Source organism: Schistocerca americana, chromosome 6 (genome assembly GCF_021461395.2).
Source record: "Schistocerca americana isolate TAMUIC-IGC-003095 chromosome 6, iqSchAmer2.1, whole genome shotgun sequence".
Classification (NCBI taxonomy): domain Eukaryota; kingdom Metazoa; phylum Arthropoda; class Insecta; order Orthoptera; family Acrididae; genus Schistocerca; species Schistocerca americana.
In genome coordinates this window covers 9,781,204-9,798,206 of record NC_060124.1, presented here as the reverse complement: position 1 = coordinate 9,798,206, position 17,003 = coordinate 9,781,204, and the positions used below count along the sequence as shown (strand labels likewise).

The following is a 17,003-nucleotide window of genomic DNA, read 5'->3' as shown; positions in this document are numbered from 1 at the left end:
TGGCAAATTGGTAAGGCACTTGGATCATACTCAGTATAGCAGAGATTCAAATTCTAATCTTGCCATCAAGATTTAGGTTTTCCTTTGTTTTTGATAGTTACTTAAGGAAAACTTTTTGAAAAGGTTGCAGCTGATTTCAGTACAGAAGGTGGATGCACTATGGGGTGAGAGAAGAAAGGATGGTCTGGAGAATTACGTGCCTAGTAAGTGGATTAAAGACAGAAAAGACCCACCGTGGTTTAATAATGAGATTCGGACACTGCTTATGAAACAGAGGCTGTTGCACTCTCAATTCAAAAGAGAAAGCACAAAACACAACAAGCAAAAGTTAGTAGAGATTCATGCATTTGTGGAAAGATACATGTGTGAAGCATACGACTACCACCACTGCTGTTCCTTAGTAAAAGGTCTGGCAGAGAACCTGAGCAAATTCTAGTCCTATGTAAAATTGCAAAGTGGGTCTAAGGCTTCTACCCAGTCATGTGTTGACCAGTTTGGTGTGGCAGTTGAAGATAGCAAAACCAAAGCCAAAGTTTTAAATTTCACATTCAAGAAATTGTTCACGCAGGATAATCATACAAACATACTGTCATTTGACCATTGAACAGACTCCCTTATGGACAACATAGTAATAAGCACCCTTGGGATAGAGAACAACTGAAGGAGTTGAAAACAAATAAGTCACCAGGTTCAGATGGAATCCCAGTTCGATTTTTCAAAGATTATTCTACGGAAGTTGCCCCCCCTCCCCCGTGGAGTTTGCACATCTATCGTGAATCTGTTGCCTAGAGCAAAGTCCCAAGAAACTGGAAAAAAAAGCGCAGGTGACTCCTGTGTGTAAGTAAGGCAAAAGAACGGACCTGTAAAATTGCAGACCAATACCCCTAACATCATTTTGCTGCAGTATCATTGATCATATTCTCAGTTTGAATGTAATAAGTTTTCTTGAGACTAAGAATCTTATGTCCACAGATCAGCATGGTTTTGGAAAGCATCGCTCATGCAAAACTCAGCTTGCCCTTTTCTCACATGATATACTGCAAACTAAGGGTGAAGGGCAACAGGCAGATTCCACATTTATAGATTTCTGAAAAGCATTTGCCACATTGCAGGCTGTTAAAAGAAGGTATGAGTGTATGGAATAGGTTCACAGATATGGGAGTGCCTTGAAGACTTCTTAAGTTACAGAACCATCTGCGTTGACGTCGACAGTGAGTGTTCATCAGAGACGAGGGTATTGTCAGGAGTGCCCGAGGGAATTGTGATAGGACCGCTATTATTCTCTGATACAGCATTGGTAGTGTCCTGCTGGACACACTCACGTCATTTAAATATCTGTGCATGGCATTGCAAGTGATATGAAATGGAACAAGCATGTGAGGATTGTGGTAGAAAAGGTGAATGGTTGACTTCAGTTTATTAGGAGAATTTTAGGATAGTGTGGTTCATCTGTAAAGAAGACTGCATGTAGGACCCTAGTGCAATGTATTTTTGAATACTGCTTGAGTGTTTGGTATCCATACCACATCGTATTAATGGAAGACATTGAAGCAATTCAGAGGGGGACTGCTAGGCTCAAACAACATGCAACTGTCACAGAGATGCTTCTGGAACTGAAATGGGAATCCCTGGAGGAATGGCAACATTCTTTTCGAGGAACACTATTGAGAAGATTTAGAGAACTAGCATGTAAAGCTGACTGCAGAACAGTTCTCTTGTCTCCAACATACATTATGTATAAGTACAGTGAAGATAAGATACGAGAAATTAGGGCTTATATGGAGGAATACAGATAATCATTTTTCCTCATACTATTTGTGAGGGGAACAGTAAAGGAGTATCCTCTGCTACGCGCTGTTAGGTGGGTTGTGTAGTATCAATGTAGATGTAGATTAAGGTGAAAGGAATGTTATAGGTTGCTAAGCAGGCATTGGAGGTAGTTTGGTCTCATGGAATTTGTTACTCACTGCAAGACTTTTGTGTAGAGAAATAAAAAGCTGGCAGAAATGTCATTTTACATAGATGATCAAGATGAAAATTGTTTTGATGTTATGTATAACTGCTCATTCATCCATCGCGAAACTAACATTATCAAGAGGGGTTGTAGAGCAAGATGAGGAGGTAGTGTTGAGAAGAGAAATTCGTAGCTGCTCACTAAATGATGGTCGTGTAAGACTGTAAAGGGGCATGGGATGGAGGTATGAGCTGGGTGACACAAGGATTGATACGGGTTTTAGCTCAAACTAATATAGATTTTGTTTCATTTCTGGTCAGTGTAGTGGATGACAAAGAATTGTTTCTGCTTTTAAGAGCTTAGTGAAAGAGTGTACTTCATTGATTAGTGTCATGTTTGGATAAGATTGCAACACCTAAATAATCTGTTACACACATCTGTGTTGTGTGTGTGTGTGTGTGTGTGTGTGTGTGTGTGTGTGTGTGTGTGTGTGTGTGTGTGTGTGTGTGTGTGTACCTGTGCATGCTGTGGGGAATGCAACTGTGAATTTATCAGGTGGTACGGTTTGGCTAATTGTGGTCTGACACTATGAATGATTGATGAAGGGGTTGATATTGTTCTCTGGCCTGCAGTTGTATTGCCAGGTAGTGGTATTCTGATTGACAGGGTCAGTGAGACTCTTTCGTAGTGTTCAGAATGTTGCTTTATTGTAGAAGGGTAAGAGATTCAGTGTGGGACATTGGTTATTGTAATACCTGAGATAACATAAAAAGTTTTTTCATGGCAGGAGCAAAGTTGGTTTATGGATACCTGTGCCATAGTTAATTAAAGGGTGTACGTGTTTAAGGGCGATTGTCAATTATGAATTGTTCTGTTATTCTTGCCACAATATCCATATTCTATAATTGTAGCCTCTCTTATCAAATTACAGTTATCAAAGTATAATTAATTATTGCTTATGTAGTAATTACTAATTATGTCATTAATATCCTGTGAAAAAGTATTTATATTACAATTGTGTCTTCTTTGCAGATGATGTTGGTGACCAGCTTTGTGAACGTGTTTTGTCTGTATTATTTGAAGTTTGGTTACTGGCCTGTGTACGATGTTTCCCATCCCCACCATTGTGGAAAACATTGCGTGAGACGTGCATGAATTGGCGGCATCGTGTGGCTCTTGTGGAGCAATGGAACCGTGTTAACATTTTGTTAACTGCTCGTCTGTTGGAGTTCATGTATGGTCCATCCTTTCCAGAAATTAAGATACGTAAGTATGAAGGAAATTGGAGTACTGAAATAATAGATGTAAAATATATTACAGTATGTTACATGTTTTCAACTTTGGAAAAAATTACATGGGGGTTAACATTCAGATGTCAAAACTCTGATGTTAAATGTACAGCTAACATTGTGGAAGAAATGACTTTGTGACCTAGTAGATAGGAAGTCTGCTAGCAAAAGACAGTGATCTGAATTTGTGTCATAGTGTAACACGCTCTGATATGAAACTCTTTGGTAAAGTACCCGGAGAAACCAAATATTTTGACAGGTAGCAAAAATGGACTTAAATACAGACCTAAATCAGCTGTTCCCAACAAATTGCCCTGTGCAATAAACTGAGTGATGTAGTCCAGTGGTTGAGGCCCTGAACTCCCTTGTATTCAGAAAAAGCAGGATTTGAATGTCTGCTTGCCCATTGTTTTTAGGTTTTCTGAAGTTTCCTAACTCACTTCAAGTGATTTCCATCATTGAGATTCACAACTGAGTCCCTCCATGGTTCATTCTTAGCTAAGTACTCCGTCTTTAATGAACTCATGTACCATGACATTAAATTCTAACATAATTTTCTTTTTGTGTACCATAGATTTGTTACTGAAGAGAAATAAGTAGTCAGTTACATAGATAAGGATTATGTTAAAGAAATGTAACAAGAAAACCAAAAACTTAATTTAGAAGCAATTTTTAATTGACATTCAACATACATAATGTTGGAAACACAAAAATTGAATCATCATTGTAAACACAGAACAACTTATTGATAATTTTTCTGAGTGTGGTATATCTTCAAGCAAGGCTCCATACACAGCCTTGTGAAAACAGTTACAAAATTGCTGACATGACAGGTACATGTGTGTGGATGAGACTTGAGAACACACAAAATCTGACTCCCGATGTTTCAGAGCGACAGAAAAAGATTTAACATGAAAATAGTGACTTCCAATGTACAGAGAAACTAGAAATTGTAGCTAGCATGATAATAGTGTGCCACATGGAATGCTAAGGAAGGAGCCAAACATACAAGTGTGCAGCTGCAGGGTTAATGTACCTCTCACCTTTGGCAGTGTCATTTGTAAATCAATCAGCACTGTTGTTTGGATTCCGTAATAGATTAGGTGCTATACCTCCCACACTGGAGGATGCCAAGGGAAAACTACATCAATAAGAGATCTCTTTGTAATGATTTCTGTGTTCAAGCCAATCTTTGGCTTGGGTTTGTATATAATGGACTAACACAGTCCAACTTAGTATTGGAATGAACTGTACCAGCACTACGTAGCAATGATAAATATGAGCCTGTCTGTTCTAGTTTTGTAGAAGTTTTATGTTGTCCAGATTGAATAAGAGTGAATGGTGTATATGTCTGCTTGACGTGTAGGATGCAGTCCATCATGAGGGAATTAGGTTGGCCACTGAGGCATTTTGAATGAGCTTGATTCCAAGCCTCTTCACTGAAGCTGGTGACCCACCACTTCAAATCAAATGATGAGCATACAAAATGTAGTCTGTATGTCGGGTACCTGCATACTATAATTTTGTTTGTCCTCCCATTGAGCAACATTTAAATAGTCGTCAGTGAGCAAGAGGGCATTTGGGATCCAAGTAAAGAACTAGCTTTTGAAAATGGATGTGCCAAATATTAAGATTTTAGTCTACGTGTGGAGTAAATCTCACCTTGCCTTCTTCAGAGTTTAAATTTTACTAATTGTAGAAAATAAAGTGTTCAGAATCTTATTTTGAGATACTTGTTTGGCTATATTTTAACTGAACATCAGAATTTCAAGCTTGTGTATACAGGTCAATCAAAACAGGAATAATTTCTCAGCTGCTCAGTAGTTTCTGTAATTGTGTCTTCAGGATTTGCATACCAGGATGTTGAGGTATGCTGTGCTGAGGTGTGCACAACTCTTGAAAAACATTGGAGCAGATGAGGTGAGACCATGGAACAATATTTCTCATCTGATCTGATACGTTTAGTGCTCTTCAGACACATCAACAAATGATACATAATATTCTGGTCACTTTTCTCTCATTATGACACCATGGGAATGCGGTGATATTCTGCTGAACATTGATCACACTGGAATGAAGAGAAATGAATGATGTAGCAGCCAAGGCGACCAATAAGGGGGGCTGAGTTGAACAATATGGCGTTCTGTTACAGGCTGTAAACTCACTGTCGAGTCAGAAGGCCATACATTAGTAGTAGGAGCAATAGCTGGTGGTGAAGGACAACAAATTATTCATGGCTGTTTTCATTGTGGTTACAGACATGGGATGAGGTTTCACTCATGCTTCTTTTGTGGGATATAGCACTCTCAGGCATACGAAAAGAGCCGCGAAATATCTGTTAATAATGCCGTGCTTTGAATTTCTTTATCATCATTACCTTTTAACAAAGCAAAATATATATATTGAGATCTTATTGTTCTGTATCTGGCCTACAATTAAAGGGACGTTTTTTCGTTACTGTAACTCATTCTAAAAATCAACATATCTTCCCTACTTTATAGTTATTGAAAATTGAAATTACTTGGTTATGAACACTGATGTTACAGTTCGTATGATCGTTCAACAACAAAATTTTGCAGTGGATTTTGTTTCTCGGTAAAACACCATTCAATACCACGACTAGCACAAGAACATGAGACTATTAAAAAAATACGTTTTCACTATAAAGTTTGCCAGACCAGAACGGAGCACAGCAAGATTCCTATTAGATTTTGACGGTACATTAACTTATTTGTACTGTGAGTTATATACTATCAGCAGCCCGCGTCAACCTGCAACACATCATAAAATCTGTTGATCTGCACTGCAAGTCTGGAAGCTAAAAGAAATAATATTATTTTACTGTTACTTTACCGCTTCCTTGCGGTATGATAGACTATATTGGAAGTTGTTTGAATACGCCGCGGCAGCGGCTCTTTCGTTCGCCACGCAGCTCAGCACCACAGATAATATTTATATAACTGAAAAATGTCTCAACTGGATGGGATAATAGGCAAGCAAGCTTTAACAATTAATAATGCAAGTTTTCATTTACATAATTCTATTAAAACATTTAAATATTTCAATTGTTACACACCTTTATGAATTCACACGTAATGGCGTACATCTCTTAGTCTTGACAAAAGAATGCTACACTAGCGTTTGCTACTACGACACAGGATATCTTACTCGCTCGACTCCCAGATGAAGAAGACAAAGAAATTGATATTCGTCACGTATTATATACTAGTTACTTATTTTAATCTTTGTTCGACATTTATCGTCTGTGGCGGTTTCATTACTCGCCGACGCCGATATTCTCAAAAATAAATAATAAAAAAAAATACATAATTTTATACAATAACACAATATGATACATATAATTTTTTCGTTACTACATAATATGTTGTTTTTGTTTCTTACTAGACGTTACATGATCAACCAGTTACAAATTTTGCTATACTGTTTTTAATTATAATTTGTCTAATAATCCAAAGTTTTGAAACTTTTATGGTATTGGATTATAGGGATTAAAGATCTTTCAATTGTTGTTCAAATTTTGTAGTTGTTTCTCTCTCAACTGCACTTGTCCCATAGCAGTAATGTGCAAATGCAAAAGACCCAGCTATTGTGTGCCAAATCAAACATATTGTCACCTCTTTGAAACAGACACAACCAGTTTTTTTTTTTTCCACCCTTGTCCTAGCCAAGCTTGTGGTCCATCTCTAATGTCAATGTGATGTTTACCCCAGTCTTCCTTCATTGTGCATGTAAAGTTGAGGTATGAATTGGTAAGATTGATAACAAATGTAATAAACATATAAAAGATGGAAAGAAAGAAATTCTCAGCTCCAGTTTCAGTGAGCTTAATGCAGTTAGTGCGATGAGATTGCTCTCCACTTCCCTATTTTAGTGCACCAAGTACGTTGTCCTGTGCAGGAGCATTACTTCTTAGCACTTCCCATCTAGTAAAAACTTGCTCTAAATATTCAGAAACGTAAAATTTTGCACTTCATAAAAACTAAAAAATGTGGTATCCCATGACTATAATATTAATGAGTCACCGTTGGAATCAGCCAACTCATGCAAATACTCATGTGTAACACACTATATGGCTATGAAATGTAATGATCACATAGGATCAGTTGTGGATGAAGCTGATGGTAGACTTCGGTTTATTGGTAGAATACCTGGGAAGTGCAATCAGTCTACAAGAGAGTTTGCTTACACATCACTCGTGTGAACCATCCTAGAATATTGCTCAAATTCATGGGACCCGTACCAGATAGGACTAAGAGGGGACATTGCACATATACAGAGAAGGGTGGCATGAATGGTCACAGGTTTTTTTAATCCATTTTTAGGTGTCACAGAGATGCTGAAGGAACTGGAATGGCAGACTCTTGGAGACAGATGTAAACTATCCCAAGAAAGTCTATTAATAAAGTTTCAAGAACCAGCTTTAAATGATTATTCTGAGGGTATACTACAACCACCTACATATCACCCACTCAGGGATAGAAAGGATAAGATTAGAATAATTGTTGCCTGCACAGAGGCATTCATTCTTCCTACACTCTATACGTAAATGGAACAGGAAGAAACCCTAATAACTGGTGCAATGGGACATAGCTTCTGCCGTGCACCTCACGGTGGGTTACAGAGTATAGATGTAGATAGAGACAGTGTTGTGTAGTAAGAGCCACTTACTATTTTACCATTTTACAGGCGGTTGGATGATGTTACTCTGCATTCCAATACAGTTCATGAATAGAAGACAATTTTCATAGCATTCTTCACTTTTTCACCTCTGCCATTTCACTGTTCTTCGGCCTCTGGTGTAATGGTGGATCTACATTTTATGTAGTCACATAACATCACCAGAACTTGAAGTGATGGAAACATGCCAGTTTCATATGACACCTGTTTGAAAATTTAAACAGAACCGTTTCAAAATCACGCCAAGTATAGTTGTGCCCTAGCAAAATTTCCCAAAATTTCATCATAATTTACCAGACGTATCATTCCACCTTTACAAACAGAATCCAGGGAGTAATTTTATCAAATCCAAATGGGCACAGAAAAGGAAGTTGTTAGTGTAAGAATACAATTACATTTGAGTCTTCAAAGAATGAACCCACTTTCATTGCATCCAAATATGCCAAGTGTTTAACTGGTGTGCTGTAGGTAAATATTTTTGCTTTATTTATGGTCTGTAAAAACAGGTAGATTAAGTGCTGCACAGAATCATAAATTAAGTTAAATTACACCACCAAAGGAGATATTATGTAACTTTATTAACCAAATATGATGTAATTTAGAGATTGCCACCATTAATAATATTTAAATGTTATTGTTCTGTTTAACAGCGGAGGAGGATGCTCAGTTGATACCAGCAAATGCCAGTAGAGATTGCATAGCACAGAGTTGGTTTCGATTTCTACACTGCCTTGGAAACCCAGTGAACCTTTGTCGTCCCTCAGTTGTAAGTCAGACCCAGAAGTTCCTGCAGTTTGCAATAATTAGTGAAACTGTCATCGATCCTAGCCAGCATCCATGTCTTTCAGCACTGCCACTAATCTTTCTAAAAGCAATAAAAGGGATTGCAGGACTAGTTGATGCTTTCTTGGGTAAGTACACGTGACAGCTGGTTTGTGATGGATAACGGCATGAAAATTTCTGTGTGTGTGTGTGTGTGTGTGTGTGTGTGTGTGTGTGTGTGTGTGTCTTTTTTTCTTTTTTTTTAAATGACAGTGTTAGTATGTCAGAACTGTTACATAAAGAGCATGCACAGTTTCATTAATGGGATCATTAACAAGAAGTGTTACAACAGTTTAAACTATATGACTAATTATCCATCTCTGCTATATGGTATGTTAATTATACTGCTACTACTAGTACTACTAGGTGTATTTGTAATTTTCTAATTTATCAAATGTGTTGTAATTGGTAATTCATTCATGATACTCTTTTGGCTTAGTAAGTTCCTTATGGGAAAGAACTATCTGCGGTTACTTGTGTATGGACCCATTTAGGTGCATTCAGGATAACCTTTGTTGTTTGGATGAGAATATTCTAGTTTTGGGTTTGCTAGAAATACGTTGCAACTGGGTATAAAAAATTTGTCAACTTTGATGGCCATTGTATCATTCATTGTCGAACTCAAAGAATTGACCACCAAAAGTGTTATGTGCCTTTTAGGTATGCCCACTCAGAGTAATAGAACAGTTTTTTTACCATAGCAGTAAATAATTAGGATGACATCTAGCTAGCTCCATAAATAGCATAGGTAAGAGCTATCTATTCTCCAGTAGCTTGTAGTTGTAAAACCAGATATTCAAGAAGTGCAAGGGTAGAGTGATGTGTCAGTGATTAGGCTTTGAAAAGTCCAATCATATCTGAAACATTGAGAGACCACACGTTGTGCTTCACTGCTTTCATCACTACAAAAACTTAGTTACTGATTCTTCAATTATCTTTGGTTGTGATGCCCTTTGACTCACAACCATTTCATAGTTTTGTGTCAGGTGGTTTAAATTTGGCCAGTGACTCGCTGTGAAGGTGGCTGTAAGTTGATCAACTGAAATACTGGAAGGAGAAATAATACTACCATGGGTGCAAGCCTGAAAGATGATTGAATAACCTGTTAAGTATCTGTTACTTGTGTCAACTACTTGGTGGTATTATTAAGTCCCAATCAGTAAAGAGGGTGTGAATGGGTGGACACATGAAAAACCAACAACAAAGAAATCTGTGTGTGAGTTAAGGTTGCAAACTCACTGCCACAATGATTTTATTATTCATAACTATTCTCAACAGTCCTAGAAGGTGTTTCAGATCCTTCACATGGGAAACTGAAGAACAATATATTTTTTTTAATTACCCTGAACCATCTTAATTTTTCTGATGACATTGTGCCGTTTATCTCTAAAGCAATTATAGTACAACAATAAATGTATGAAACTTAAAAGAGTAAGTTTGAAAGAAGGCCTGAAAATCAATCACAGTATGACTAAAATAATGTATAATCAACATTTTAAGAAGACAAAGTAAAGACTAACTATGAGATCTTAGAACTAGTTCATCATGTTAGGTATTTAGGTTGTTTGGAGGTAACAACTGGATGAACAGCAGTAGAAGTAAACAGAAGAATAAAAACGGGATGGATTGCTTCAGGTAAACTAAATAGGGCTTTCAAAATTAAGCTGGTGATTAATCTGAAAAAATAAAGTTAACAAACATTGCCTAGTACAAGTTTTGACATATGTCTTTTAATACAAAAACCAATCAAAAGCAGAGGGTTGCTCAAAAACAATGAAGATATACATAGTGAGAATTACTAGAGGGATAGAAAACTGACAGAGTCACCAGGAAGCCCACTGGAATGGAGAACATAATCGTATCTGTTATGAAAACGAGGTAGAAGTGGACTGGACGTGTGGACTGGTGAAAAGATGGTAGATGAGAACAGAACATTACTTGCTCCACTCCAGAAAATAAGCAGATGCCCATACAATGACCGAACAAAAGGTGGATAGGCATAATTAACAACTTATTGGCGTATAACAATTGCCTGGCTTCCAGGGAAAAGTCTGAAAGCAGTGCTCATCAAGTAGTGAATCAAATGATGTTGTTGTTGTTGTTGTTGTTGTTGTTGTTGGTGGTGGTGGTGGTGGTGATTAGGATGGTGGTTGTGATGAAAATGACCTAAGAACATTTATCCTCTGAGAAATTGTCGCCCTTTTAGACCAAAAACTAACATGATTGCAGAATATGTCATTATAATACAGCTGCACAACACTTTTGTCTTTAATCAGACTGTTATTTTCTTGTGCAGAGATATCATGAAAATGAACACTACTAGATTGATATAGGAACAGATTATGTAACCAAAGTACAAGATGAACGAAAAGGGGGAAAATAAAGTGGATGATTCAGTCTGGTATTTAATATCCAAGATTCTAGTGAACTTGAAGATTAGGTTCATTTATCTTAAATTAAGACCATTTATACTTACCACAATGTGCTGCTTTGCATATAAGAATTTTGGCCATGTGAAACTGCTGTCCAAGTGAAAGACATCTTCAGGAGAATTTGGCATAGCCACTCAAATAAAGAAACATGAAAGATGACTAAGTCCCTGGGTTATTCAGTGACTTATTGTGTCTCCAATAGTAAGTGTGACAAGCATACCTAGAAGAAAGTAAATTAGTAAATTAGCCAGTGAGTATAATCCATATGCGAAACAAAGAAGCCATTTTAAATCCCATCACACACAGTCTCCTTCATTTCAGCACTCATAAAGTTTTCCCAGAAAGCCAATACCATGTCATAGCTGCAGGAAAATCAGGTTAGCATAAATACCTTTTTTTGCAAGAATACATGTGAAAACATATATCAATATGTACCATCTCTCCCAAACACCTAACACAGGCTAATAACATCAAAAATTATCATACCTTCAAACACTAGTTTCAAGTGCTGAGTTTCATGATTCTGCTTGGCTGATAAGGATTACAAAGTGTGCATCAGGTAAATGTGCAGTGTACACCTCTCCACAGAGTGATAAGTTAATTCTCTTTCTTTGACTCGGTAATAAACAAGTCAACTGCCTGACATGTGCATAAATTTAGAGACACCAAAAATTGGAAAATCCACGATGGAATGTGACAATATTATGAAAAGGAAAGCTGCTAATCACCATATAGGGGAGATGCTGAGTTACAGATAGGCACAACAACAAAAAGACTATCACAAATAAGCTTTCAGGCAGCAAGACCTTCAACAAAAACACACGACACAAAACACACACACACACACACACACACACACACACACACACACACACAAAACTGCAGTCTCTGGCAACTGAAGCCCCACTGCAAGCAGCAGCACCAGTGCATCATGGGAGTGGTGACTGGGTGGGGGTAAGGAGGAGGCTGCACACACACACAAAACTGCAGTCTCTGGCACCTGAAGCCCCACTGCAAGCAGCAGCACCAGTGCATCATGGGAGTGGTGACTGTGTGGGGGTAAGGAGGAGGCTGGGGCAGGGATACTAGAGTAGGGGTGGGGGACATTGAAGTACTGCTGGGGAGTGCGCAGGGGCGAGATGGACAGAGGGTAGGGCAGCTGTTTGCAGTCAGAAGATTAGACAGACGGCAGGGGAGAGGTGGGGGTGGGGGTAGCGGAAAAGGAGAGGAGTAAGAAGACTGGGTATGATGGTGGAATGAGGGATATGTGGTGCTGAATGGGGACAGGGAAGGGGCTGGATGAGTGAGGACTATGGCTAATGAAGGTTGAAGCCAGGAGGGTTACAGGAATGTAGGTTATATTGTATGGAAAGTTCTCACCTGCTCAATTCAGAGAAGCTGTTGTTGGTGGGCAGGATCCATGTGAAGCAGTCATTGAAATGAAGGGTGTCGTGTTGGGCAGTGTGCTCAACAATAAGGTGGTCCAATTGTTTCCTGGCCACAGTTTGTCAGTGGCCGTTCAACTGGACAGACAGATTGTGGGTTGTCATGCCCACATAGAATGCAGCACATTGGTTGCAGCTAATCTTGTAGATCACATGACTGGTTTTGCAGGTAGCCCTGCCTGTGATGGGATAAGTGATGTGTGTGACCAGATTGAAGTATGTGGTGGTGGGAGGATGTATGGGACAGGTGTTGCAGCTAGATCTATTACAGGGATATGAGCCATGAGGTAAGGGTTGGAAGCAGAGATTGTGTAGGGATGGACAAGTATATTGTGTAGGTTTGGTGAATGGCAGAATACCACTGTGGGAGGGATGGGAAGGTTAGTGGGGAGGACATTTCTGATTTCAGGGCATGACAAGAGATAGTCAAAACCCTGGCAGAGAATGTAATTTTGTTGCTTCAGTCCGGGGTGGTACTGAGCTACGAGGGGAATGCTCCTCTGTGGCCATATTGTGAGACTTTGGGAGTTGGTGGGTGACTGCAAAGATAAGGCATGGATTATTTGTTTTTGTACAAGGTTGGGAAGATAAATACTGTCTGTGAAGGCTTCAGTGAGACCCTCGATATATTTCGAGAGGGACTGCTTGTCACTGCAGGTGTGATGACCACGGGTGGAAGGGAATTCTTGGTATGGAACAGGTGGCAGCTGCCGAAGTGGAGGTATTGCTGGTGGTTAGGGTGTTTGATATGGACATAGATACTGATGTTGCCATCTTTGAGTGTGGCGGTCAACATCTAGGAAGGTGGCTTGTTGGGTTGAGTAGGACCAGGTGAAATAAATGGGGGAGAAGCTGTTGAGGTTCTGGAGTCATGTGGATAGGGTGTCCTCACCCTTGATCCAGATTGCAAAGATGTCATCAGTGAATCTGAACCAGCTGAGGGGCTTGGGATTCTGGATGTTTAGGAATGATTCTGGTAGATGACTTATGAGTAGGTTAGCATAGGATGATGACATGCAGGTGCCCATAGCCGTACCCCAAATTTGTTTGTAGGTAATGCCTGCAAAGGAGAAGTTATTCTGGGTGTGGATATAGTTGCTTAAGTTGCTTATGGTGACTAGGAAGGAGGTTATTGGTTTGGAATCTGTCAGCGGTTGGAAAAGGTAGTGTTCAATTGTGGTAAGGCCATGGGCATTAGGGATGTTGGTGTAAAGGGAGGTAGGATCAGTAGTGATGAGCAGGGCACTGTTTGGTAATGCGACAGGAACAGTGGAGAGCCTCTGGATGAAATGGTTGGTGTATTTTATATAGGGGGGCATCCTGGGTAGTTGGGTTTATGGACTTTAAGAACCATGTAGAAGGTAGGAGTGCTGGGAGTGGTAGGGGTGAGCAGTGAGATTGATTCCAGGGAGAGGTTCTGGGATGGGCCTAAGGATTTGAGAAGTGACTGGAGATCTTGCTGGATTTCTGAAATGGGGTCATTGTGGCAAGGTTTGTTGGTGGATGTATCTGACATCTGGCAGAGTTCTTCTGCCAGGTGATCCTTGTGGTTCAAAACAATAGTGGTGGGACCTTTGTCCGCAGGTAGGCTTATGAGGTTGGGATTAGTTTTTAGATGGTGGACTGCAGTTCTTTCTGTGGATGTAAGGGTAGTTTGCATGTTGAGGGATTTGGGGATTAATGATGAGGCAAGGTTTGAGGTTAAGAAATTCTGGAAAGTTAACAGGGGGTGATTGGGGGGCAGTGGGGGTGGACCACAGTTGGATGGCAGAGTGAACTGAGTCAGGCAGGGTTCAACATTGGTCTTTGCTTGAGTCTGATTATTAGCGTTGGTGACAAAAAAGTGTTTCCACTGTAGGGACCGGGAGAAGGAGAGAAGATCTTTAACAAGTCCTGTGTGATTGCATTTGGGAATGGGGCAAAAGTTGAGGTCTTTAGCAAGGACTGATATTTCTGTGGGGCTAAGGCTTGTGGAGGAAAGGTTCACGACTTTGTTTCGGTTCTGGATTCTGTGTGGTGGTGGGAGTGACTTTTGGAGATAGGGTAAATGTAGTAGGTCTGCGAGACAGGGTTTCTCAGCTATGAGGGGATGTGGAGGAGGTTGTTGTAGAAATGGTGGAAGTGGTACTCCAAGGCGGGAGCTGGGTGGAGAGTTTTTTGAGGTGGAGTTGTGCATGTTTTTCTAGTTCCTGAAAGGCAAGCGTTTCAGTGTGTGTTATGGGTTCCAGGAATTTGGGCTTACATAACAGAAGAATTTTGCGGATGGAGAAAAGGTATTGCAAGGAGGTTTGGGCTTTGTTGATATGGTTTTGCGGGACAGTATTTCTGAGGGGTAAGGATTGATGGAATATGAAGAGATGGAGGTCAATGTGGAAGGAGGGGTGGCAGCTGGAGATGGGTAATTTGATGTTAAGGCCATTTTGGAGGATTCCATGAGCCAAGCAACAATGCAGCAGTATATGGGACTGGGTTTTGGCTAGGGTTTAGGCAGCTTTTCTGTATTGATGCAGATGGAAGGAGTAAGGATTCATGGTTGTGGAAAAAATGCGTAAAATTACATAAATAACCATAGAATTACGTCTGAAAAAATTCACAAAAATACACCCAAATACGGGAGAAAAATCACGAGAAGGATGAAACGGATGCAAAAGGGGGAAACAAGATGAAATCTGAGGGAGTCAATGATAGGGTAATACGAAAACTCACTAAAATTGGTGTGAAGTCACAACAAAATCAAAGAAAATATATAAACAATAAGAAAAATATATTACTATGGGTAGCAGACCTGATGGTGGATAAGTGTGAAAAAGCGGGACGGCAAATGTGACTGGATGAGGTGAAATTAGTGGGTGCGCACTGGGGTATAACAGAGAAAGAGTGGGAGTGGGGAGCGGTTTGTAGGATCCGGGGTAGGGCTATGGGTACCCGCATGGCATCATCCTATGCCAACCTATTCATGGGCCAACTAGAGGAATCATTCCTATACACATAGTATCCTAATCCCCTCACCTGCTTCAGATTTATTGATGACATTTTTGCGATCTAGATCAACGATGAGGACACCTTATCTGCATTCGACCGGAACATCATCATCTTCTCCTCCATTTACTTCACTTGGTCCTACTCAAACAAACAAGCCACCTTCCTAGATGTTGACCTCCACCTCAAACCTACTGACCACCAGCAATACCTCCAGTTCACCATCTGCCACCTGTTCCATACCAAGCATTCCCTTCCATACAGCCAAGCCACCCGTGGTCGTCACATCTACAGTGACAAGTGAAATATACTGAGTCTCACTGAGGCCTTTACAGACTGTAATTATTGCCCCAACCTTGTAGAAAACAAATCTTTCATGCCTTATCTTTCCAGTCACCCATGACCTCCCCAATGTCTCCCATCCAGTCACAGAGGAGCATTCCCCTCATAACTCAGTACCACCCAGGACTGGAGCAACAGAATTATATTCTCTGCTGGGGTTTCAACTACCTCTCATCATGCCCTGAAATGACAAATGTTCTCCCCACAATCCTTCCCACCCATCCCACAGGGTTATTCTGCTGTCCACCAAACCTACACAATATACTTGTCCATCCCTACACAACCTTTGCTCCCAACCCCTTACCTCATGGCTCATATCCCTGTAATAAAGCTAGATGCAACACCTGTCCCATACATCCTCCCACAATCACCTACTCCAATTCGGTCACAGTCATCATCTATCCCATGAAAGACAGGGCTACCTGTGAAACCAGTCATGTGATCCACAAGCTAAGCTGCAACCACTGTGCTGCATTCTTAGTGGGCATGACAACAAACAATCTTGTCTGTCCACTTGAATGGCCACCGACAAACTGTGGCCAAGAAACAAGTGGACCACCCTATTGTTGAGCATGCTGCCCAGCATGACACTCTTCATTTCAATGACTGCTTCACAGCATGTGCCATATCTATCCTGCCCACCAACACCAGCTTTTCTGACTTGCACACATGGGAACTTTTCCTGCAATATATCCTACATTCCTGTAACCTTCCTGGCCTCGACCTTCGTTAATCATTGTCCTCACCCATCCAGCCCGTTCCATGTCTCCATTCCAGCACTATGCATCCCTCATTCCACCATTGCTCCCAGTCTTCTTATTTCTCTCCTTTTCCACTGCACCCCCTTCCCCCTCTTCCCCCTCCTCACCTCTCCCCTCCCGCCCATCTTAACTTCCCAACTCTATATTCCCTCCCCCTCCCCACCCCAGCCTCCTCCTTAACCCCACCCAGTCAATACTCCCATGATGCACTGGTGCTGCTGCTTGCAGTGTGGCTTCAGTTGCCAGAGACTGCAGTCGTGTGTGTGTGTGTGTGTGTGTGT

General features: G+C 40.4%; 1 protein-coding gene across 9 annotated transcripts in view; it reads left to right on the top strand.

The window, feature by feature from the left end:
* Nucleotides 1–17,003, top strand: part of LOC124619295 (ral GTPase-activating protein subunit beta) — a 370,359-nt gene that overhangs the window by 67,224 nt on the left and 286,132 nt on the right. For all 9 annotated transcript variants that reach the window (XM_047145577.1, XM_047145575.1, XM_047145576.1 and 6 more), the window contains 2 exons: nucleotides 2,987–3,220; nucleotides 8,592–8,852. In XM_047145577.1, coding sequence (XP_047001533.1) covers nucleotides 2,987–3,220; nucleotides 8,592–8,852 — 495 coding nt within the window. The remainder of the gene's footprint in view (nucleotides 1–2,986; nucleotides 3,221–8,591; nucleotides 8,853–17,003) is intronic.